Source organism: Scyliorhinus canicula, chromosome 1, assembly GCF_902713615.1.
Source record: "Scyliorhinus canicula chromosome 1, sScyCan1.1, whole genome shotgun sequence".
NCBI lineage: Eukaryota > Metazoa > Chordata > Chondrichthyes > Carcharhiniformes > Scyliorhinidae > Scyliorhinus > Scyliorhinus canicula.
Genome location: NC_052146.1, coordinates 29,225,359 through 29,250,977, shown reverse-complemented (window position 1 = coordinate 29,250,977; position 25,619 = coordinate 29,225,359). Strand labels below are relative to the sequence as shown.

Sequence of the window (25,619 nt, the reverse complement as noted above, 5' to 3'; positions counted from 1 at the left end):
ATTAGATGAGCACAGGTTCAGCAGCTATGTCAAACTAGCTTCATAATACTACTACAAATTAATAGCTGCAAGACTATAATGGCTGCAAGACTATAACCCTGTAGAAAAAATGTCTTCAGGGAAGGGAAAGGAGGAAAAACAAAAAAAAAAGCACAAACATACTTTGAAAGAGAGACTCCTCCTGATTTTCCTATTAGTTCTTCATGATGCAAAACAGCATCGTTCCATGGAATATCCAGGAATGTCATGATTTTCTCCATTGTTTTTTTGGGGTGCAATACTAGCTGCTCATAATAAACAGAGAGGCACCTGGAGGGCCCCACCTCCACACACTGTCCATACATAATTTCAATAGCCTTGTTCCATTTGATTATACAATCTCTATAGCTGTTAAGATCAAATCCGGCAATCGTCACTTTTCTTGTAATCATTGAATGCACTGATGCCCGGCCATCTCGAATCATCAGAATAAATTTAGACTGCGAAAACAGTTTGGACAGATAATTTAAAGACTTTAAGGTGAAAGGGTCCTTATTGCACAAGTATTTTGCAGGTTCGCCATGTTTTGCAATTACTTCTAATATAAATGCTTGCAATGCCGAATCTAGGACGTGGTCTGTCACTCCTGCCTCATTTAACCGCATCTTTTCACGTTCTGATTTAGACCACACCTGACGCATGGCCAGCACACGTGGAATGATCCGGGTTTCTTCACCGCAACGGATTTCTGGATGCGCGTCCATCATAGCTCGCATTAATGTTGTCCCACTTCGGGGAACTCCACCTATGAAGATTAGAGGCATGTTTTTACTGTAGCGGTATTCAATGTTTTTTGAGTTGTACATGACCAATTCCTCCCTTTCTGGTTTCATCATATTATGCGTTCGTCTGCCATGAAACCAGCCCCCGTTCTGATTCAGTATTTGCTGACATTCCCACATGTGCTGACCCATGTGAAAGACCATCATTGTAGCAAAGGCACAGCAAATGAGCAGAACAATCCTTCTCATGCTGATGCGCATATTGGATAGTTTAGCTTTTGTACAGTTAGGCACTGCTTTTCAGCTTCGATGTGGACTTTTGCTCATTTCATAAAGGCCTTCATTACAGCTCTGAAACAGAAGAGAAATATATATGAACAAATTTTGCACTAACACAATCCTTTGCAACATTAGCAATATCAACAATCATCTTTAATATAGCTGAAAAGAGAGACATGTTACCAGAGCTCTTCATGAACAAATGAAAGGTTGTCCCTTTGTAGCCTCCCTATGTCCTCTTCACAAACTTACTTTCCAACCTATCTTTGTATTATCAGCAAATTTAGCAACGATACCCATCATCGCTGCCACCCAGGGGTGCCTTCACGTTGTTGAATAATACCCGATCTGTTATAGCCTCTCTGGTTGGCTCCAGGACACATTTTTCCAGGAAACTATCCCGAAAACATTCTATGAACGCCTCATCTATGCTCCATTTGTTCATCTGTTTTTTTGGTCTATATGTGGCTCAAATTCTCCCAACATTATTGCTGTACCTTTCTGACAAACTCCCATTATCTATTCCTTTGCACTGTCCTACCGTGTAGTTACAATTAGGGGGCCTGTACACCACTCCCACAAGTGACTTCTTGCCGTTATCATTTTTCATCTCAAACAAAACTGCTTCTGCATCCCGATTTCCTTCCGGTTATCCCTCTCTAATGTGCTAATACCATCACTCCCAAACTCTACCATCGTGACTGTGGGGTTTCCTCCGGGTGCTCCGGTTTCCTCCCACAGTTGAAAGATGTGTAGGGTAGGTGGATTGGCCATGCTAAATTGGCCCTTAGTGTTCAAAGATGTGCAGCTTAGGTGGGGTTTCAGGGATAGGGCGGGGGAGTGTGTCTAGGTACGGTGCTCTTTTGAAGAGTCGGTGCTGACTCGATGGGCTGAATGGCCTCCTTCTGCGCTGTAGGGATTCTATGATAGAGTAACAGAGCCACCCCTCCACCTTTTCCTTAACTTCCTGTCCTTCCCAAATGTTACATATCCATCAATATTCAGGTGCCAATCTCAGGCATCCTTAGCCATTTAGTCTGCACCTTCTCACTGTAGAAATTCTATGGTTCAATTCTATTTAATTAATTTGTATTTGTGTTATAAGTTAGATAGATAGTTTTTTGAAGAATAAAGGGATTAAGGGTTATGGTGTTCGGGCTGGAAAGTGGAGCTGAGTCCACAAAAGATCAGCCATGATCTCATTGAATGGCGGAGCAGGCTCGAGGGGCCAGATGGCCTACTCCTGCTCCTAGTTCTTATGTTCAGTTCATCTGTTCTATTTCGAATTCTACTTGCGTTTAGATACAGAGCATTTAGTTTTGTCCTTGATTATTTTTGTAACCTCCAGCTTAATCTTATCATCATACATCTTCCCAAATTCTACCCCTTGCCCCACATTTAAAACCTTCTCTACTTTCCTAGTTAGTTATCGGATTTATTAAAACAACCCTAGCATGGTTCAGGTGTAGAATGCCGAACTGTACAACCCTCACTTTCCCCAGTACTGTTGCCAGTACCCCACAAACCATAACCCACTTTTTCCACACCAGTCTTTGAGCCACATATTTACTTCTGTCATCTTATTTTCTCCATGTCAATTGATATGTGGCTCAAGCAACTACTTTTGAGGTTCTGCTACTGCATAGCTCCTCACACGGACTATGCAGACCTGGAGGAGCAGAGAGATCTTGGGGTCTATGTTCATAGATCTTTGAAAGTTGCCACTCAAGTGGATAGAGCTGTGAAGAAGGCCTATGGTGTGCTAGCGTTCATTAGCAGAGGGATTGAATTTAAGAGCCGTGAGGTGATGATGCAGCTGTACAAAACCTTGGTAAGGCCACATTTGAAGTACTGTGTGCAGTTCTGGTCACCTCATTTTAGGAAGGATGTGGAAGCTTTGGAAAAGGTTCAAAGGAGATTTACCAGGATGTTGCCTGGAATGGAGAGTAGGTCTTACGAGGAAAGGTTGAGGGTGCTAGGCCTTTTCTCATTAGAACGGAGAAGGATGAGGGGCGGCTTGATAGAGGTTTATAAGATGATCAGGGGAATAGATAGAGTAGACAGTCAGAGACTTTTTCCCCAGGTGGAACAAACAATTACAAGGGGGCATAAATTTAAGGTGAATGTGGAAGATATAGGGGGGGGGGGATGTCAGAGGTAGGTTCTTTACCCAGAGAGTAGTGGGGGCATGGAATGCATTGCCTGTGGAAGTAGTTGAGTCGGAAACATTAGGGACCTTCAAGCGGCTACTGGATAGGTACATGGATTACGGTAGAATAATGGAGTGTAGATTAATTTGTTCTTCAGGGCAGCACGGTAGCATGATGGATAGTACAATTGCTTCACAGCTCCAGGGTCCCAGGTTCGATTCCAGCTTGGGTCACTGTCTGTGCGGAGTCTGCACATCCTCCCAGTGTGTGCGTTGGTTTCCTCGGGGTGCTCCGGTTTCCTCCCACAGTCCGAAGATGTGGTTAGGTGGATTGGCCATGATAAATTGCCCTTAAGTGTCCAAAATTGCCCTTAGTGTTGGGTGGGGTTGCTGGGTTATGAGGATAGGGTGGAGGTGTTGACCTTGGGGAGGGTGCTCTTTCCAAGAGCCGGTGCAGACGCGGTGGGCAAAATGGTCTCCTTCTGCACTGTAAATTCTATGATAATCTAAGATTAATCTAGGACTAAGGTACGGCACAACATCGTGGGCCTAAGGGTCTGTTCTGTGCTGTATTTTTCTATGTTCTATGTCCTTCCTTTTCCTGCTTACCTTGTTGATACTTACATGGTCCATGACAACTGGATCCTCCCCCTCAACCCTGGGCAAATGTCCCAAATCCTGGCACCAAGCAGGCAATATAGCCGCCTGGACTCTCACTGTTTGCCATAGAGAACAGTGTCAATACTCCTCACTATACTGTCACCACAGTGCCATTGGCAGTCAGCAATCAATCATGCAGCCCCCACTCTCATCCAAACAAGCTGAAAGAGCCTCAAAACTGTTGGACAATTGCAGAGGCTGACAATTCTGCCCACTGGGTCCCCTTCCAAATCAGAAGACCCTGTCTGAAAAGGTGCGACTGCCTCCTGGTACAAACCATGCAGGGAACCTGCCACCTCCCTGACGTGTCGCAGTATTGCAGATCAGCCTCCAACTCAACGACTCCGAGCCAAAGCTCTTCAAACCACTGACATTTACTGTGGACGCGTCTGAACAAAGAACAAAGAAAATTACAGCACAGGAACAGGCCCTTCGGCCCTCCCAGCCTGGGCCAATCCAGATCCTTTATCTAAACCTGTCGCCTATTTTCCAAGGATCTACTTCCCTCTGTTCCCCAGCCGTTCATATATCTGTCTAGATGCATCTTGAATGATGCTATCGTGCCCGCCTCTACCACCTCCACTGGCAAAGCGTTCCAGGCACTCACCACCCTCTGCGTAAAAACCTTTCCACGCACATCTCCCTTAAACTTTCCCCCTCTCACCCTTGAAATCGTGACCCCTTGTAATTGACATCCCCACTCTTGGAAAAAGCTTGTTGCTATCACCCTGTCCATACCTCAATTTTGTAGACCTCAATCAGGTCCCCCCATAACCTCCGTCTTTCCAACGAAAACTATTCCTAATCTACTCAACCTTTTTTCATAGCTAGCACCCTCCACACCAGGCATCCACATCCTTCAGGTAATGTGGCGACCAGAACTGCACACAGTATTCCAAATGTGGCCTAACGAAAGTCGTATACAACTGTAACATGACCTGCCGACTCTTGTACTCAATACCCTGGATCAAACTGATATCCATGAGCTCCCATATGCTGTAGCCATGTCACATCTGCCCTGCCATCCTGGTATTTCAATTACTTAAAAATAATAAAATAAAATAATTTATTTTGTTAATTTTACCAGATTTCTGTACTTTTTACCAGATTTCTGTACTTTTTAAACCAGATTTCTGTACTTTTTAAACCTCAAGAATACAATAGACTGCAACCACTTGCCAAACAGCTAGCTGCTTTCCCTGAAGTAGAGCAAGAACCAATTTCTACATGGTGATCAAGATAGAAAAAGCAAAGCAGCACCTCCCACCTTGCCTCACCAAACTCCCTCAACTCATCAAAGCCCTCAGCCATTGAGCTTGCACTCCATCATCAGGCGCAAATTTAAATGTTCTGAATCTAAAGGCACTAGCTGAGCCCACTACAGAACAAAATAGTTCAAACTAGTTTCCTTAATTATCTATCTATAGCAGCTGCTCGTGGTTAGCCTCTATTGCCCTGTTTAAATGACAAAATAGTTCGCTGCGATTGGAAGGCACTGGCTGAACAATCCTGAATGTCCTGATACTACGTTAGCAGAAGGTTTTAACACATTCATTTGCAAGGACTCACCTTCTGCGACAAAGTGAATATGTTCAAGGTTTGCATTTTTGTAATTATTCAGGAGCTTGGAGAGCCTATAGTCCCCCATAGCAATGCCTCGGCCAATCAATCCATTTGACAACTAACCAATCAGCACCCTTTACTCCTCCGGTATAAACTGCCGAGATTGTTAAAAATTTTGAATTCTTGCATTTGTCCAGGAGTGTGCAAGATGAAAAGCTTTGCAACACATCTCGCTTTTCAGCAATATTCAAGTTCTATTACCAAGTGACAATATTCTCTCTTAGGTTCTAAATTGTCAATGTTTTGCCTTCCCCCAAACTGCATTTTTTGTTGTTGCAGGGTCTGTGAAATCAGAACAGTTCCATTGTCATGTAAAAATCAAGGGATACCAAAGGTTAGAAATGGCTGCTGATGAACTTCTGGTGGCAGCCGTGTAGTGAGTGGTCACACATTTGATGGTTCCTGCTCAAGGTGAATTTTGTTGGTCCTTCCCCAATTATATGGGGGGGTTTTTTTGAGGCAAAAGGAGTGCAAGTGCCCAGGGAAGGTAATATTCCTCTGGTGAGCCTGGTGTATGGATCAGATGACAAGAAAGGGAGTGCAGCTGGAACAAAGGTTTTTGTGGTGTGCCACAGGTGACGATGGCGGGTTGCCTGCCAAATGGTCGACTGAGCAGTGGTGGAGGTTTTGAACGGATAATTTCAGCAGCAGAGGAAAGAGGCTTTGGAAGACCTAGCTAAGGTGGTGGAGACGCTCAGAGCTGCGATTGAGAGAGCAGAGCAGAGGTTAGATGCTCAGGTACTGCCGATTCAGGAAGTGGAAGTGGCAGAGAGGGAGCAGGGGGAGCGGATGGCCTCGTTGGAGATGGTTTTGGACAGCCAGAAGAGGCTGAGAGAGAAGTTAGAGGACCTTGAGAACCACTCCAGGAAACAGAACAGGAGGATCGTTGGGATGCCAGAAGGCATTGAGGAAGCAGAGACTGCCAAGTATGTAGCAAGGATGCTGGCGAGATTGTTGGGGGGAGGGGGCCTTTGACTGGCCCCTTGAGGTGGATCAGGCTCACAGGGCATTGAGGAGGCAGTCTCAGGTGGGGTAGGGCCGAGGGTGATGTTGGTGTGGCTTAATCGATTCTTGGACAAAGGGAAGTTCTCAAAATGGGCGAGACAGACCAGGAAATGCACTTGGGAAGGGAGTGAGCTGCACTCACTCCCTGGGGGGGAGGGGGGGGGGGGGGAGGCTGGTCACATGACCGAGAAGGTTGAATGGGCAGCTAAAGAGTCATGTGTGTTCATGCATCGAGGAGTCTGAAGGCGGACATGGTGTTTCACCTGAAGTTGGGAGATCAGACGAGACTGAGGAAGGGATGGGTAGGGCAGGTGTTCCACTTGGGGATGGCGGTGTGGGTTAACAACAGGTGGTGTTTGAGGTTCGGAGCATTGTGGTGGATCCGGGGGGCAGAGACGGTATATGATGGTCAGTGGGAAGCTGGAGGGGTTGTCGGTTGTCCTGGTAAAGTCTGTGCCCCAAATTGGAATGACATGGATTTTATGAGGCAGGTGTTGGGGAAGATTCCGGACCTGGACATGCATCGGTTATTTATGGGGGGTGATTTCAATGTGTTCCTGGACCCAGGTCTGGACTGGCCGAGTCCTGAGTCGTTGAGGGTGTCAGCAGTGACCGAGGGGGTTCTGCGGCGGATCCAGGGAGGTTTGGGAGGCCGAGGGCGAAGGATTTTCATACTTCTCCCATGTGCACCAGGTGTATTCCCGGATTGATTTCTTTGTGATGGACAAGGAGCTGTTGGCTGGGATGGCAGTCTCTGGGTATTCAGCAATTGTGGGTTCTGACCATGGGGACGGGGGTGGGGGGGCACTCAAGGCTGTAGTTAGATGGAGTTTATTTTGAGTCAGGCGCACAGGGAGAGGGTAAAGCACGAGGATAGAAGAAGGCTAGTGGATGGAATTTTGAGGGTAGACAAGCTGTACTCAGTTGTGCAGAAGGTGGGGTTGCTGAAGGAGAGGCAGAGGCTCGAGATGGTGTTTGGGTCAGTGCCGACTGGGAAGGCGGTGGGGCAATTGCAGAGGGCCAGAGTACAGGGAGAAAGCGAGTGGGATGCTGGCTCATCAGTTGAGGAAGCAAGCAGCAACAAGGGAGATTGGTCAAGCGATAAGGCGGGTAAGATGTCGATGGACCCTGAGGGGGTGAATGGCGCATTTGAGGTCTTTTATAAGAGGCTCTGAGTCGGAGCCCCAACAAGGGTAGCGGGGATGAGACGGTTCCTGGCTGGGTTGGAGTTTCCCAAGGAGGAGCAGGGTCAGGGCCTGAGGGCAACGATTGGATTGAGTGAGGTGATGGAAGGTATGGGTGCGATGTAGGCAGGAAAGTTCCGGATTGGAAGGGGTTCCCAGTGGAGTTTTCTAAATATTTGGGGGCAGAGCTGGTGAGGCCGTATAATGAGCTGAGGGAGGGGGAGAGAAAAACTCCCCCCACGTTGTCGCAGGCTTCCACCTCCCTGACAGTAAAGTAGGCTATGGACCCAGAGCAGTGTGGGCCATACTGTCCGATATAGTTATTGAATGTTGATGCCACGCTACTGACGAAGGTGCTTCGTTCCAGAAGTTTTTTTTTTAAGGAAAGTCAATGGGCTGATCTCTGGGTTTAAATGGGTGGAAAGGCCCTGCAGGTGGGGGAACCTATTTGGAACAGGGTGGGGAGGGGCTGCTAGCATTACCATTATTAGGCAGCAAATATTGCGATGGTGAGAAAATGGGCTATGGAGGTTGGTCTGGAAGCAGGTGGAGGCAGCTTCCTGTAAAGGAACAAATTTGAGGGCTTTGTTGTTGGCGTCTTTGCCGTTCTCGCCGGCCAGGTACTCGTGAGCCCATGATGTTAAGGATGTGGGGGCAGTGCAGGCAGCACTTTGGGTTGGAGGGTACGTTGTTGTGGGTGCTGATCTGTGAAAACCATACGTTTGTGCCGGCGGGCCCACATGATGGCAAGGTTGAGCAGCTTCTCTGCAGGTGTGGAGGATAGGTGTGGGTGGTGTGCGGGGTAGCCAGTGAATTACGTTCACATGATCTGGGCGTGTCCAAGACGGAGGGGGTTCTGGCAGGGGTTCTCAGACGTGATATCTGAGGTGCTGGTGTGGGGGTGGCGGGTTGCCTGCCAAATGTGGGGGGGGGGGGGGGGGGGGTGCACAGTAGAGGGGTTCGCCCGGAGGTGGAAACCATTCACTGATTTCTTCAAGGAAAATGGAGGGGTCAGCGTGCTGTTCTTCTGATATTTTGTGTGTATTTGTTGAACGATTTAAAAACTTTAAGAAAAAGAATCGGGCAATTGGAGCAAGTGCTTAACACAATTTGTTTATGTAATTTTAATGGAACCCTAATTTGTTCAATTTTTTAAACTACAGATAATCACGAGTTATCAGTACAGAAGGAGGCTCGTAAAGTGGAAATTAGGCTGGTGAAGTCCCATTTCTCAATCTTGATCCTCACAGCCATCAAACTAATGTTCCTCAAAAGACTATTTGATTTGCTTTTGAAACCATCAAATATCTCTGCTTCCACCTGCCTTGTCAGCAGTGAGTTACCAGGTCATTACCACTTGCCGCACAAAAATTGGATCCTCATCCCTCTCCCAAAGCCGGAAATCTATGTTCCCTAAACATGGCGAACGGGAAGACTTTTCCTTTATCTACCTCATCTAAACCTGTCATAATCTTGGACAACACAATAAAAAAAATCTGAAAACAACCTGTATCCAGAACATGTACCTGAACAAGACACCCTTCGTGTTCAAGTGAAGGCAAGCATCCAGCAGAGGGAAGCAAAGCGGAACTGCTGATTGGCTGCTGCGGGGGAAATTTGCATCAGTGCATTACGATCACTGTATCTAGAAGGTGGTTTGTGGAGGAGCTGTTGTCAAGTGACAGTTAAACCCCAAACACTTCAGTGTTTCCCTCCCTACCTCCTCCTCTAACCAATAAGAACAATCACTGTGAGGATCCCAGCCGAGTAAAGATCAAGAGGGAGACACGAGGGCAGGTAGAAGTAGTAAGAAGTTGAACCGTGCCGTCACAACATGCAGGTAAGTGATTGGCTGGTGACTGGTAAGTAGTTTTTCTTTTCCCTGAGGTGTTCTCGTGCGGGGCGCAGTGGTTGCTGAGCGAGTGCTTGCTGAGAAGGGGAGTAAATTTTTAAAAAACTTACTGTTGGGAGTTTCCAGCTGAATCCGGTCAGAGTGAGGACAGAGTGACTGCTGAGTAAATAGTAAAGATTTAAATTGTTTGCGCGGGCCCATAACAACTGATTTTCTGTTCTCGTGCAGGGCGCAGTGGTTGCTGGTCAAGTGTTTTATTTTTACCTGTATTTAAGTTGGGCGGTTCCTAAACCCCGGACAATACACTTGTATAGTCTCCCACCCTTCCACCTCCTCTAACCTAAGAGGCAGAGTGAATAACAGGCAAGCTCTTTTTCTTTTTCTTGTTTTATTTAGAGGGGATGGCAGGGAAAGCAGTGCAATGTTCCTCCTGCAGAATGTTTGAAGTGAGGGACACCGTTAGTGTCCCTGCTGATTTCACCTGTGGGAAGTGCACCCATTTCCAGCTCCTCAGAAACCGCATTAGGGAACTGGAGCTGGATGATCATTCGGGAGGCAGAGGTGGTCAGATAGTAGCTTCGGGGATGTAGTTACTCCGAAGAATCAAGATAGATGGGTTACGGTGAGAGGGGCTGGGAGGAAACAGTCAGTGCAGGGATCCTCTGTGGTCGTTCCCCTCAGTAACAAGTATACCGCTTTGGATACTGTTGAGGAGGACGACCTACAGGGGTAAGCCACGGTGAACGGATCTCCAGCACTGAGTCTGTCCCTGTGGCTCAGAAGGTAAGGAGGGAGAGCAGGAGAGCAATAGTTAGAGGGATAGATAGATGGTTCTGTGGCAACGAAAGAGACTCACGGATGGTGCCAGGGTCCGTGACGTCTCGAACCGTGTATTCAGAATCCTTAAGGGGGAGGGGGAACAGTCACAAGTCGTGGTAACACGTAGATCCCAATGACATAGGTAAGAGAAGGGACGGGGATCTAAAACAGGAATTTAGGGAGCTAGGGTGGAAGCGAAGAGCCAGGACAAACCATGTTGTCATCTCTGGTTTGTTGCCAATGCCACGTGCTAGTGAGGTGAGGAACAGGGAGAGAGTGCAGATAAACACGTGTCTGCAGGGATGATGTAGGAGGGAGGGTTTCAGTTACGTGGATAACTGGAGCACATTCTGGGGAAGGTGGGACCTGCACAGACAGGATGGTTTGCACCTGAACCAGATGGGCACCAATATCCTGGGAGGGACATTTGCTACGACTCTTCTGGGGGGGAGGGGGTTAAACTAATTTGTCAGGGGGATGGGAAAACGAGCTGTAGTCCAGAAGCTTGTTGAGAGTAGTGAGGTACTGAGGAGAGTATCAAGGTCACAGGACTGTACCGGCAGACAGAAAGGTGGGTTGAAGTGTGTCGACTTCAATGCAAGGAGCATCCGGAATAAGGTAGGTGAACTTGGAGCGTGGATTGGTACTTGGGACTACGATGTTGTGACCATTATGGAGACATGGTTAGAACAGGGACAGGAATAGTTGTTGGACGTTGCGGGGTATAGATGTCTCAGTAAGAGTAGGGAAGGTGGTAAAAAAAGAGGTGGAGGAGTAGCATAGTTAATCAAGGATAGTTTAACGGCTGCAGAAATACAGTTCGAAGGGGACTGCCAACTGAGGTAATATGAGCCAAAGTTAGAAATAGGAAAGGAGCGTTCACGTTGTTAGGAGTTTCTATAGGCCCCAAAATAGTAATAGAGATGTGGAGGAAGAAATTGCAAATCAGATTATGGATAGGTGTGGAGGTCTCAGGGTAGTTGTCATGGGTGACTTTAACTTTCCAAATATTGATTGGAACCTCTATAGGTCAAACAGTTCGGCTGGGGCAGTTTTTGTACAGTGTGTGCAGGAGGGTTTCCTGACACAATATGTGGACAGGCCGACAAGAGGTGGGGCCACATTGGATTTGGTACTGGGTAATAAACCGGGCCAAGTGTTAGATTTGTTGGTGGGAGAGCATTTTGGAGGTAGTGACCACAACTCGGTGTCTTTCACTATTGCAATGGAGTGGGATAGGGCCATATGGCAGGGCAAGGTTTATAATTGGCGGAGGGGTAATTATGATGCGATTAGGCAAGAATTAGGGCGCATAAGATGGGAACAGAAACTGTCAGGGAAAGGCACAAATGAAAAGTGGAGCTTGTTCAAGGAACAAGGAACGTGTCCTTGATAGGTATGTCCCTGTCAGGCAGGGAGGAAATGGCTGTCTGAGGGAACCATGGTTCACAAGAGGTTGAATGTCTTGTCAAGAGGAAAAAGGAAGCGTCTGTAAAGATGAGAAAACAAGGTTCAGTTGGGTCGCTTGAGGGTTACAAGGTAGCAAGGAATGAGCTAAAAAAAAGGGCTTAGGAGAGTTCGGAGGGGGCATGAGAAGTCCTTGGTGGGTCAGATAGAGGAAAACCCCAAGGCTTTTTACTCTTATGTGAGAAATAAAAGAATGACTAGGGTGAGGTTAGGGCCGGTCAAGGACATTAGCGGGAACGTGTGCATGGAGTCAGAAGAAATAGGAGAGGAATGAATACTTTTCTTCAGTGTTCACCAAGGAGAGGGGCCATGTTTTTGAGGATGGCTGGAGGAGGTAGATGTTCTGAGGAAGGATTAGCAATTTTGAAAAACCTTAGGGTCGACAAGTCCCCATGGCCAGATGGGATTATATCCAAGGATTCTTTGGGAGGCAAGGGATGAGATTGCAGAGCTTTTAGCTTTGATCTTTGGGTCCTCACTGTCCACAGGGATAGTGCCAGAGGACTGGAGAGTGGCGAATGTTGTACCTCTGTTCAAGAAAGGGAATTGGAATGACCCTGGTAATTATAGGCCAGTTAGTCTTACTTCGGTGATCGGTAAGTTAATGGAAAGGGTCCTGAGGGATAGGATTAATGACCATTTGGAAAGATGCAGCTTAATCCGGGATAGTCAACATGGATTCGTGAAGGGCAAGTCTTGCCTCACAAATTTGATTGAATTCTTTGAGGTGGTAACAAAGTGTGTAGATGAAGGTAGAGCAGTTGATGTCGTATACATGGATCTTAGTAAGGCGTTTGATACGGTTCCCCATGGTCGGCTTATGAAGAAAGTAAGGAGGTGGGGGATAGAGAGAAATTTGGCCAATTGGATAAGTAACTGGTTATCACATAGAAAACAGAGGGTGATGGTGGATGGAACATTTTCAGACTGGAGACTAGTTACCAGCGGAGTACCACAGGGATCAATGCTGGGTCCTCTGCTATTTGCGATTTTTATCAATGACTTGGAGGAGGGGGTTGAAAGGTGGGTCAGTAAATTTGCTGATGACACCAAGATTGGTGGATGAGATGGAGGGCTGTTGTCGGCTGCAAAGAGGCATTGATAGGATGCAGAGCTGGACTGAAAAATGGCAGATGGAGTTCAACCCTGATAAGTGCGGGGTGATTCATTTTGGTAGAAAACATTTGAATGCAGATTACAGGGTCAATGGCAGGGTTCTAAGGAATGTGGAGGAACAGAGAGATCTTGGGGTTCCAGTCCATAGATCTCTGAAGGTTGCCACTCAAGTGGATAGAGCCATGAAGAAGTGTGTTAGCGTTTATTAACAGAGGGCTTGAGTTTAAGAGCCATGGGGTTATGCTGCAACTGTACATGAGCCTGGTGAGACCACATTTGGAGTATTGTGTGTAGTTCAGGTCACCTCACTATAGGAAGGATGTAGAAGCACTGGAAAGGGTGCAAAGGAGATTTACCAGAATGCTGCCTGGTTTGCAGGATAGGTCTTATGAGGAAAGGTTGAGGGAGCTAGGGCTTTTCTCTTTGGAGCGGAGGAGGATGAGAGGCGTTTTAAAAGAGGTTTATAAGATGATGAGGGGAATAGATAAGAGTGAACATTCAGAGACTCTTTCCTCAGGTGGATGTAGCTATTACAAGGGGGCATAACTATTAGATTCAGGGTGGGAGATATAGGAGGGATGTCCAAGGTAGGCTCTTTACTCAGAGAGTGGTTAGGGTGTGGAATGGACTGCCTGCTGTGATAGTGGAGTCGGACACTTTTAGGAACTTTCAAGCGGTTATTAGATAGACACATGGAGCACACCAGAATGACAGGGAGTGGGATAGCTTGATCTTGGTTTCCGACAATGCTCGGCACAACATCGAGGGCTGAAGGGCCTGTTCTGTGTTGTACTGTTCTATGTTCTAACCTCCTTCGCCCCATGGAGAATTTTTTTTAAATTAATTTACGGGATATGGGCATTTCTGGCTAGGTCAGCATTTATTGCCCATTCCTAGTTCCCTTCAGAAGGTGATGGTAAGCTGCCTTCTTGAACCGCTGCAGTGCAAGGTGTAGGTACACCGACAATGCTGTTAGGGGGGGAATTCCAGGGTTTTGAACAAGCGACAACGAAGGAACAGCGATTTATTTCCAGGTTATGATGATCAGCAATTTGGAGGGAAACCTCTGGATGGTGATGTTCCCAGGTATCTGCTACTCATGTGCTTTTAGATGGCCGTGGCTTGGAAGGTGGTGCCTAAATGAATCTTGGTGAGTTCCTGCAGTGCATCTTGTACATGGTACACACTGCTGCTACGTTTCATTGCTGGTGGAGGGAGTGAATGTTTGTGGAAAGCACAGTAAGAAGTCTTACAACACCAGGTTAAAGTCCAACAGGTTTGTTTTGAATCATTAACTTTCGGAGCACTGTTCCTTCCTCAGGTGAATGACGAGGTGGGTTCGAGAAACCTAGATATAGACAAAGTCAAAGATGCAAGTGATATTTTGAATGAGAGTTTGAATGCAGATGAACAGACATTGTGCGACAATCACTAGGCAGGAATGTTCCCTTCCAGTCGGGGAACACTTCAGCAGTCAAGTACATTCAGGCACTGATCTTCGGGCAAGTGTTCTCCAAGGCGGCCTTCAGGACGCGCGACAGCGCAGAATCGTCGAGCAGAAACCTAGAGCCAAGTTCCGCAAACACGAGTACGGCTTCAACCGGAACCTTGGATTCATGTCGCATTCCATTCACCCCACGCTATCTGGCCTGAGCTTGCAAAATCCTACCAACTGTCCTGGCTGGAGACAAATCACACCTCTTTAACCTGTGAATTTCCCCCTCTCCAGTTGCTCCGCCTGGACCTGTAAACACTTAATTACCTGCAAAGACTTGCATTCAAAGTATCATCTTGCATCTTTGACTTTGTCTATATATATGTTTCTGGAACCCACCTCTTCATTCACCCGAGGAAGGAGCAGTACTCCAAAAGCTAATGATTCAAAACAAACCTGTTGAACTTTAACCTGGTGTTGTAAGACTTCTTACTGTGCTCACCCCAGTCCAACATCAGCATCTCCACATCACGTTTGTGGAAAGGGGAGTGTACAAGCATCTTTTTTGTCCTGGAATATTGGAGTGGCACTGAACTAGTCAAGGAGAGTGTTCCACTACACCCCTGTCCTGTGTCTTGTAGATGGTGGACAGGTTTTGGCAGACAGGTTAGTTACTTGACACAGGAATCCTAGCCTTTAAACTGCTCTGGTATCCACCGTATTTATCCAGCTAGTCTAGTTCAGTTTCTGGTCAATGGTATTCCTAGGACCTTGATAATGGGGGGCCCAGCGACGGTAATGCCATTGAATGTCATGGAGCAAATAGCCCCAGGTTCTCCAATCTAACCTTGCAGCTAAAATCACTTAGTTCTAGAACCATTCCGGTAAATCTTGGCTGCATTCTCACAAGGACCTTCACATCCTTCCTGAAATATGGTAACCAGAATTGGATGCAATACTCTAGTTGTGGCCGAGCCAGAGCTTCATAAAAGTTCAGTGATAAGAGCATTTTAAAAGTTTACCTGCTAACAGCAAGTCATTCCTACCTTGAGTTGGCTGAAATATGCTGATATAGGTAGCTGCGACTTGCAATTGTGGGCCTGAAAGGGGGTCAGGGAAAAAGCAGTTCTCATTTGTATGCTTCTGGTGCATTTACAGAAACAACAGTGCTACGCATAAATAAGGGTAATAATAAAGGAATGAAGGCAGAGTTGGCTGGAGTGGACTGGGAAAGGCGTTTAGCAGGGAATATGGTTGAACAGTAATGGCAGACGTTTCTGAAAATAGTTCATGACTAACACCCAAACTATACTCCAGTGAGGATGAAGGATTCTAGGAAGGGGATAAATCAACCATGGTTAACCAAGGAAGTGAAGGATAGTATTAAACTGAAAGAAAAAACTTGGGAGGGCGGAATTCTCGAGCCATTCATTGGCAACGGGATTCTCTGGTCCTGGGTTTTCCACCAGTGTGGAGCGGCTTCAATGGGAATTCCCATTGATAAAAGGTGCAGACAATCCCACCAGCAAACGGTGCGCCGCCTTTCTCCACCGAGGAATACGCGACTGGGAGGCCAGAGAATCGCACCCATCATGTGGCAAAGTTTAATGTTAAGCCAGAGGATTGGGAAAGTTTTAAAAACCAACACAAACAACACACTCCCCAATAGCGGAAGATATACGCTCACAAAATCTCTCACCCGCAAGCAACACCCCACCCAATCTCCACGGGAGACGCTGAGAGCAGCCCAGCATCAAGTCCACAAAATGCGGAGCATGCTCCAAGATAGCAATCACCGAGTACCTCGCCCCAGGGAGAAGAGACCTACCCACTACAAAGTAGTCGATCCGGGAGTAGACCCAATGCATGTGGGGGGGGGGGGGGGGGACGATGACATGGTGGCTCCTTATCCATCAGATATCTAAATCTCCATGGATCTGTCCTCCCATTTGTGCCAAGTACACCAATAACTCCTTTGCTACCCCTGATGTACTTGAGACTCGAGACTCAACCTATCCATATGATTCAGAACGCAATTGAAGTCACCTCCAATAATTAGCTGATGCGAATCCAGATCTGGGATAGAAGCCAGCACCTTATGAATGAATGCCGTCTCGTCCCAGTTTGGTATATACACATTGACCAACACCAATAACATCCCCGCCAACGACCCACTGACTATTGCGTACCTCCGACCTGGGTCTGCTAATATTTTAACTGCAGTAAAAGACGCCGTCTTATTAATCAACACAACGCCCCCCCCCCCTACAGTCAAACCCCAAATGATATACCTGCCCCACCCAGCCCTTGGGCAACTTTGTTTGATCCTAGATTCTCAAATGGGTCTCCTGTATATAAAAAAAAAAATCACACCAGGATCTCCAACACTGGGACCATTTTACTTGGCTGTTTAACCCCCTTACATTCCCCAGACAAGTGATCTCTGACCCTTGGGCCACCCCCGCCCAACCAAGGATCAGCCATCTCCACCCTGTAAGGCAATCCAGCAATGCCTCAGCCTGCACCAGCTCTGGGCTCACCCAGGATGGTAGCTATATCCCCTATAAAGCCAGCACAAAAATAAAGGAACCATCACAGTCAGTAGTCTAGCCCTCCCTCCCCTCCTCCCAGCCCATCCCACAAATCAAACAAACACCATCCCCGTCTCCAATCTCAACCTAAACAGAATTTTTAAAAAAAAGCTCATTACCTCTTTTTAAAAAATAACCACCCCAATGGTAACAAGCTGCAGATATCCCCTTTCTTCCCTCCAGTTAACAAGCTATGCTCCAAGCAGAGTGATCCCCGCACAGAGCAAAAATCAAGACAACTAAACACAAAAACAGCAATCAGCCCCCCTGCCCAAACCAAACTTTAATACAGAATAGAGGAAAATAAAACACTCAACCCCTATCCCCCAAACACTCCAACCAACAAAGCCCCATAAAAACCTCATGCCTACCCCACAGTACAAAAATTGCACGATAAGTACTGATACAGATTAATCTAACAGTGAACAAATGTCTAACTTTAGTCTTATGTCTTGAGCACTTTAGTTCACCCCCAGTCCATGCTTCTTAACGAACTCATTTGCATCGAAGTAATAATCTTGCTCCTTGAAGGTTACCCGAAGACAAGCCGAGTACACTGCACCATGTCTCACATTGCTCTTGTACAGCGAAGCATAGGCCTTATTCGACACTGCATGCCTTCTTGCCAGCTCTGCCTCAATGTCCTGGTATATTCCGATGCCGTGAGTTAAAAACTTAACTACACCTGCCACTGTATGTTTCAATTCAAACAACCCAATACAGTTCAAATGCCACTTATAAATAAAGTTAACAATCAGGGTTACTTGCATCTCTGTGCAAGCCTTTGGAGAGATCCTTTCAGAAACAACCTGAAAATCTTTCTGTCTTGTCAGACTAAAATCCTATGGAAAGTTGCAAAATTGCATCCCAAGCAAAGACATCCTCCCACAAAGATATCCCATGATCTGCTTGGCTAGGACCAAAATACACGCTCAAATTATCTGCACCTACAGGAAACCCCCTAATGATAAACAGTAGTTCATTAGCCATCTTGCGGTAAACAAGTAAATGGTTAAAATCAACTATTAACTCACCTTTACGATCCCTTAATCACAGCTTTAACAACAACAAAATATAAGGCACAACAATTTCCTAAATTTATCAGTTTATCACAGCTGGTATTTTCTATTCTGGAGGAGTGACTGAGTGAGGGGGGTAGAGTGCCGGGGGGGAGGGGGGGGGGGGGGGGGGGGAGGGGAGAGAGTGAGAGAGGAGGAGAAAGTGTCAATTGCTGCCAATCTTATGTCCCAAGTACATATTCATACATGCACACAAGTTTGGTTGTTCATGCGACGTGTCTCCAATTGCCAATATTTCAGAAAATGATTGCATTTTTCAATAACTCGTTGAGCTCGTCTGAAGAGCTGTCGGAGAAGGGGAAAAACAAGGTATTTTGTCCAAACAATTAATCTTTTGAATGGTTCATTTTCTAGTGTGGTACATTTTCTAGTGTGGAATACTGTGGATGCCTCCATATAAAATCTTTAATAAGGCAGGAATGAGGCTGTGTACATATCATCAAGGAAGCTGTTGTCTATGATAGAATTAGGCCATCTTGTAGATTTGAAATCTCTCCAGTCTGTCTTGGAGGAAATTTTTTTAAAATTCCAATATTTGTCATAAACACATCTGCATAGCAATAGTATTTTTTTTTAATAAACAATTTTATTGAGGTATTTTTGGCACTGTAAACACAGTATGTGCAAATATCAACCCAAACCAGAAACATAGTGCAAAAGACCAATCCTCTCTCATAAACAGTACCTGCCTATTTATCCCTCCTATTCTACTCTAATCTAACCCCCTCCCCCCCTCTGATGTTTAATTCCCCGCAAAGAAGTCGATGAATGGTTGCCACCTTCGGGCAAACCCTAATACAGATCCTCTCATGGCGAACTTAATTTTTTCCAGCCCTAAAAAGCTCGACATGTCCGAGAGCCATGCTTCGGTCTTCGGGGGCTTTGAGTCCCTCCATGCCAGCAGTATATGTCGCTGGGCTACCAGGTAAGCAAAGGCCAAGACGTCGGCCTCCCTTTCTTCCTGGACCCCCGGGTCTTCCGAGACCCCAGAAATTGCCACCACTGGACTCATCACCATCCTAGTTTTCAGTACCTGGGACATGACATCCGCAAATCCCTCCCAGTATCACCTAAGTTTTGGACATGCCCAGAACATGTGGATGTGGTTCGCTGGCCCTCCCACACACCTAGCGCACTAGTCCTCCACCCCAAAAAATGTACTCACCCGGGCCACCGTCATGTGGGCCCGGGAACGACCTGGAACTGAATCAAGCTGAGCCTAGCACATGTTGCAGTTGAATTTACCCTACTCAGTGCTTCCACCCATACCCCCTCCTCCATCTCCTCGCCAAGTTCCTCCTCCCACTTGAGCTTCAGTTCCTCTGTCTGGGACTCCTCCCCTTTCACAAGTTCTCGGTAAATATCTGAGACTTTCCCCTCTCCCCAACTCTCCCCGAGAGACTACTCTGTCCTGGATCCCATTTGGTGGGAGGCGTGGGAAGGATGGGACCTGTCTACGTATGAAGTCATGCACTTGCAGATACCAAAAGTAATTCCCTCTTACTAGTCCTAATTTCTCCTCCAAGGCCCTCATGCTCGAGAAGCTGCCCCCTCAAGAACATATTGCCCATTCTTCCCATCCCCGGCCGCCGCCACGCTCGGAATCCACCGTCCATATTCCCAGGGGCGAATCAGTGGTTGTCGCATATTGGAGACCAGACCGATGCTACCACCTCCCCTACATAGCTCCTCCACTGGCCCCAGATCCGCAGGGCTGCCACCACTACCGGGCTGGTGGAGTAGCTGGCCGGCGGGAGCGGTAGGGGGGTCGTGACCAGAGCTGCCAAACTGGTGCCCCTGCAGGAAGCCGCCTCCACGCGCCCGCAAATAGACCCCGTACCCACCATCCAACTCCTTACCACAGCTATGTTGGCCACCTAGTAGTAGTTACTGAGGTTCGGCAGTGCCAGCCCCCCCTCGCTACGGTTCCTCTCAAGCATCGCTTTCTTTACCCGCGGGGACTTCCCCGCCCAGACAAAGCCCATAATAATCTTGTTGACCCTTTTGAAGGAGGACCGCGGGATGAAAATCAGGAGGCACTGAAAAATAAACAGGAATCTTGGGAGGATTGTCATCTTTACTGTCTGCACTCTCCCCGCAAGTGATAGCTTGCAGAGAGGTAGAGGCAGTGGTGGCAATGGATGCCGAGAAGGCCTTTGACCGGGTGGAGTGGGACTGTTTGTGGGAGGTACTTGGAAGGTTTGGGTTCAGGTTGGGCTTTGTTGACTGGGTTAGACTTTTGTACCAGGCCCCAAAAGCCTGGTACATCTCCTAAACCCGCTCTTCATTTGCTCCACCGCCCTAGTCAAATTTAGCTTATGCAGCCTGCCCCAGTCCCGTGCCACCTGTATCCCTAAGTATCGGAAACTTTCTCCGACCATCCTAAATGGCAGCCCCTTCCACCTGTTCTCCCGGCCCCTTGCCTGCACTACAAACATCTCACTCTTAGTCATGTTCAGTTTGTACCCTGAAAACCTGCCAAATTCTCTCAATATTCCGAGTATACTGTCCATCCCAGCCAGCGGGTCCGCTACGTACAGGAGCTGGTCGTCCACGTACAGCGATACCCTGTGCTCTACCCCTCCCCATATCATTCCCTTCCACCCCTCGCAGCTCTCAGGGCAATCGCCAGAGGTTCTATGGCCAGTGCAAACAGCAACGGGGAGAGTGGACATCCCTGCCTGGTCCCCCGGTGTAGTCTAAAGTACTCTGATGTTGTCCTATTCGTCCTCACACTAGCTTTTGGGGCCTGGTACAAAAGTCTAACCCAGTCAACAAAGCCCCACCTGAACCCAAACCTTCCAAGTACCTCCCACAAACAGTCCCACTCCACCCGGTCAAAGGCCTTCTCGGCATCCATTGCCACCACTGCCTCTACCTCTCTGCCCTCTGGGGGCATCATGATCACATTGAGTAGTCTTCTCAAGTTGGCTACCAGCTGTCTGCCTTTAACAAACCCTGTTTGGTCTTCCCCGATCACCTCCGGGACACAGTCCTCAATTCTAAGCGCCAAGACCTTAACCAGGAGCTTGGCGTCGACGTTGATCAGGGAGATAGGTCTGTATGACCCACATGCTTCCAGGTCTTTATCCCGTTTTAATATCAGCAAAAAGGTAGCTTGTGACATCGTCGGGGGTAGAGTCCTTCTGTCCCTCGCCTCGTTAAATACCCTAGTCAGCACCGGCCCCACTATCTTCAAGAACTTTTTATAGAACTCCACTGGGTATCCATCCAGCCCCCGGGAATTTACCCAACTGCATGGCCTTCAAGCCCCCCAGTACTTCCTCAGCTCTGATCGGGGCCCCAATCCGTCTACGAGCCCCCCCCCCCACCTACTTTTGGGAAGGTCAGTCCGTCTATGAAACGCTTCATCTCCTCCGGCTCCCCAGGGGGTTCCCGAGGTATAGAGCTTGCTGTAAAACTCCCGAAACACCTTGTTCAGTCCTGACGGGTCATCCACTCTGTTCCCCATATCGTCCTGCCTGTTTCTCTGGCCGCCTCCTTCCTACCGAGTTGCAGCGCAAGCATTCTAGTAGCTTTCTCCCATAGCAATAGTATTTGAATACAAAATCATCCACGTGTCTGTCTTTCCACAGCCCTCCCATTATTTTTAGCACTGTTCCTAGCTTAGATCAGAAGACGCAGGAGAAGTAGGCCAGTCGGCCCATTAAGTCTGCGCTGCCATTCAATGAGATCATAGTTGATCTGATATAATCCTCAACTCCACTTTCTTGCCTTATTTCCATAGTCCTTAAAAATTTGTGTATCTTAGTCTTGAACGTACTTAACCACCCAGCCTCTACAGCTCTCTGCAGTAAAGAATTCCATGTCACTACCCTCAGAAGAAATTCCTTCTCACCTCTGTATTAGAGGAGCAACTCTTCAATTATGCCCTCTGGTCTTAGATTCTCCAACAAGAGGAAACTATTACGATCACAGACCAGACTCCAACATTTGCTGGGATACAATCATTTTCTTTTTAATTTAGTAAAATTGTGGAAAAGGTACTTTGCTCCAGGAGTGATTGCATGTACAAATAGGGATATGGTGTATCAAAACAAAATTTATTACCAAAGCATTAAACTACCTTAACATCACAGAAATGTAGCTTACAATTAACAGTTAAACAATGCTTAACAATAAAATGAAAACTCCTAATTGATACCTTCTCGATCTCCAATCAATCAAAACCCATTACCGGTCAAAGCCCACTTTTAAATAAAGTTAGGAAACACAAGATTATTTGCGGCTCTGGATAGAAGTTCCTTTGAAAGACTGGAGGGAGAGATATCCTTTCAGTGAAAAACTCTCAGAACCCTGTTGTGCTAATACTGAATCTGAGAGACATAAGAACTAGGAGCAGGAGTAGGCCATCCGACCCTTTGAGCCTACTCCGCCATTCAATTAGATCATGTTTGATCTTTTGTGGACTCAGCTTTCTTTAAAAAAAAACAACTATCTTTATCCTGAAAGCATTTAATGAAGGAGCCTCAACTGCTTCACTGGGCAAGGAATTCCACATATTCACAACCCTTTGGGTGAAGAAGTCCCTCCTAAGCTCAGTCCTAAATCTACTTCCCCTTATTTTGAGGCTATGCCCCCTAATAATATATAATTGCTTATTGTCACGAAGTAGGCTTTAATGAAGTTACTGTGAAAAGCCAATAGTCGCCACATGCCAGCACCTGTTCGGGGAGGCCCATACAGGAATTGAACCCGTGCTGCTGGCCTTGTTCTACATTACAAGCCACCTATTTATCCCACTGTGCTAAACGAGCCCCCTAGTTCTGCTTTCACCCGCCAGTGGAAACAATCTATCTATTCCCTTCGTAATTTTATGTTTCTATATGATCCTCCCGCATCCTTCTAAATTCCAATGAGTACAGTCCCAGTCTACTCAATCTCTCCTCGTAATCCAACCCCCTCATCTCTGGGTTTAACCTAGAGAATTTCCTCTGCACACCCTCCAGCACCAGTACGTCCTTTCTCAGGTAAGGAGACCAAAACTGAACACAATACTCCAGGTGTGGCCTCACTAACACCTTATACAATTGCAGCATAACCTCCCTAGTCTGGAGCCCCAGCCCTCTAGCAATGAAGGGCAAAACTCCATTCACCTTCTTAATTACCTGTTGCACTTGTAAACCAACATTTTGCGACTCATGCAGGAGGACACCCAGGTCCCGCTGCACAGCAGCATGTTTTAATATTTTATCATTTAAATAATAATCCCTTTTGCTGTTATTCCTACCAAAATGGATAACCTCACATCCGTCAACATTGCATTCCATCTGCCTAGAGAGAACTACAAAAGCTGTTGTTCAGCTCACAACTTCCAGAAAACCAATTCAAAATTAACTACTGCAGACCTGGTTCCTCCCACTCAAATCACATTACCTACGCAAGTTTCAATGGGCAGGATTCTCTATCGGCGGGATCTTCCACTTCGTTTGCAGCACACTAACACCTGTGGATTTCCCTATGGCGTGGGGAGGCCTCACGGAAACTCCATTGGCTGGGTGTCAGAACGGAGGATTTCGCTGCCAGTTGGGTTACACCGTGTCAGAAACCGGGTCTGGCGGGATGGTCCGCCCTATATCTCTAATTATCTACTCCTCAGAAATCTTAATCTATTTTGCCTTTCCTTGTAAACATAAGCATGGCTTGAAAGAATTCTCTCACCATTTATGTCATCTTAATTGCACCTTCTGCAATCACAAAGTCTGTTGGTCTTTTAAGTCAGAATTTAAAAAATATATTACTACAGCAGATACATGCATACATACCCTAACCAGGCTTTTGAAACCATTACTGCACCAGATACATATACTACAATATATACACAGATTCCATCTCAGGATCTACACCGTCAAGCCTCTCCCCCTCCCCCTGGACCCTATATGTCTCAACAAGGTCACCCCTCATTCTTATAAACTCCAATGAGTACGGGCCCAATCTACTCACCTCTCCTCAGAAGAAAATCCCTCCAAACACAGGATCAACCCAGTGAATCTTCTCTGGACTTCCTCCTACGCCAGCATATTTTCCTTAGCTAAGGCGACCAAAATGTTTAGGTGTGGCCCATCTAGTGCCTTGTACAGTTTTAGCAGGACAAGGCTAACATTCAATGAGTCTTCCCAATTGCCTGCTGAACTTGTATGTTAGCTTTTTGTGACTTTTGAGGACCCCCAAAATGCTTCTTCTGCAGTTTTCCACAATCTTTCACCACGCGAGTAATATTCAGTTCCTTTATTCTTCCAACCAAAGTGCATAACTTCACATTTCCTGCATTATATTTCATCTGCCAAGCTTTTGTCTAACCTGTCCATATCCCTCTGGAATGTCATCTTCGTCAATTACCTTCCCACCTATTTTTGGATCACCTGAAAACTTGCTGCTACATCCTTTACAATGGACTCTATCATTTTCCCAATGACAGAAGTTAAGCTAACTTGCCTATAGTAACTTTTAATGTCTTTCCTTTTTTTGAATAAAGGTGTTACATTGACAGTCTCCCAATCCTCTGGGACTTTCCTGAATTTAAGGATTCTTGGACGATTACTACCAGTGCATCCACTATCTCAGTAGCTACTTCCATCACTACCCTGGGATGCAACCCATCAGGTCCAGGGTACTTACTGGCCTTTAGTCCCATGAGTTTCTCTCGTACTTTTTTTCCTAGTGATTGTTGTTGTATTTATATCTCCTCCTCCCCCCTCATTTTTTGGAATGTTAGTGTCTTCCGCCATGGAGACTAACACAAAGTATTTGTTCAGCTGCTCTGCTATTTCCTGGTTCCCATGCCTGGATGAGTGCAGCTCCAACAACATAAAAGCAGCATAACACAATCCAGGACAAAGCAGCCTGCTTGATTGTTATCCCTTCCAGAAACATTCAAACCTCCCTCCTCTGACGAACAGTGGCAGCCTCATGTACCATCTACAAGATGGACTATGGTAACTCGCCAAAGTTCCTTGGACAGCACCTTCCAAACCCACGACTGCTACCATCTAGAAGGACAAGAGCAACAGATACCTGGGATCCCCATCACCTAGAGGCCCTCCCAAATCACTCACCACCTGACTTGGAAATATATCGCTGTTCCTTCCCCCTAACAGCACTGTGGGTGTACCTACACTTCAGGGACTATAGCGGTTCAAGAAGGCAGCGTCACCACCACCTTCTGAAGGCAAACCAATGATAGGCAATAAATGCTGGCCTAACCAGCGATGCCCATATCCGGTAAATTAAAAACAAAGTTTCATTCTCTTCAGTTTGGCCTTGCTTCCTTTTCATATAGTTAAATGAGGGCGGCACAGTGGCTAGCATGCTGCCTCATGGCACCAAGGACCCGGGTTTGATCCTGCCCGGGTCACTGTCCATGTGGAGTTTGCACATTCTTCCCGTGCCTGTGTGGTCTCACCCTCACAGCCAAAAGATGTACAAGGTAGGCAGGCTGGTCATGCTAAAATGCCCCTTAATTGGAAAATAAAAAAAAAACTGAAAAAATAATTACAGAAGCTCTTCATGTCCATTTTCTAATATTGTTTGTTAGTTTACCCTCAGTTTTTATGTTGGAATGAGGCGGTCTCACCTCCA

The 25,619-nt window shown here is 46.7% G+C and overlaps 1 protein-coding gene across 9 annotated transcripts in view; it reads right to left on the bottom strand.

The window, feature by feature from the left end:
• LOC119953985 (protein-tyrosine sulfotransferase 2-like) overlaps positions 1–25,619 on the bottom strand; it is a 129,823-nt gene that overhangs the window by 17,916 nt on the left and 86,288 nt on the right. For 4 of the 9 annotated variants that reach the window (XM_038778875.1, XM_038778795.1, XM_038779380.1 and 1 more), the window contains 2 exons: positions 15,397–15,450; positions 163–1,112 (listed from right to left, as the gene is read on the bottom strand). In XM_038778875.1, coding sequence (XP_038634803.1) covers positions 163–1,022 — 860 coding nt within the window. In that variant the 5' untranslated portion in view covers positions 1,023–1,112; positions 15,397–15,450. Of the gene's footprint in view, positions 1–162; positions 1,113–15,396; positions 15,451–25,619 lie in introns of those variants that run through there. The other 5 variants (XM_038778968.1, XM_038779054.1, XM_038779306.1 and 2 more) reach the window with 2 other exon arrangements.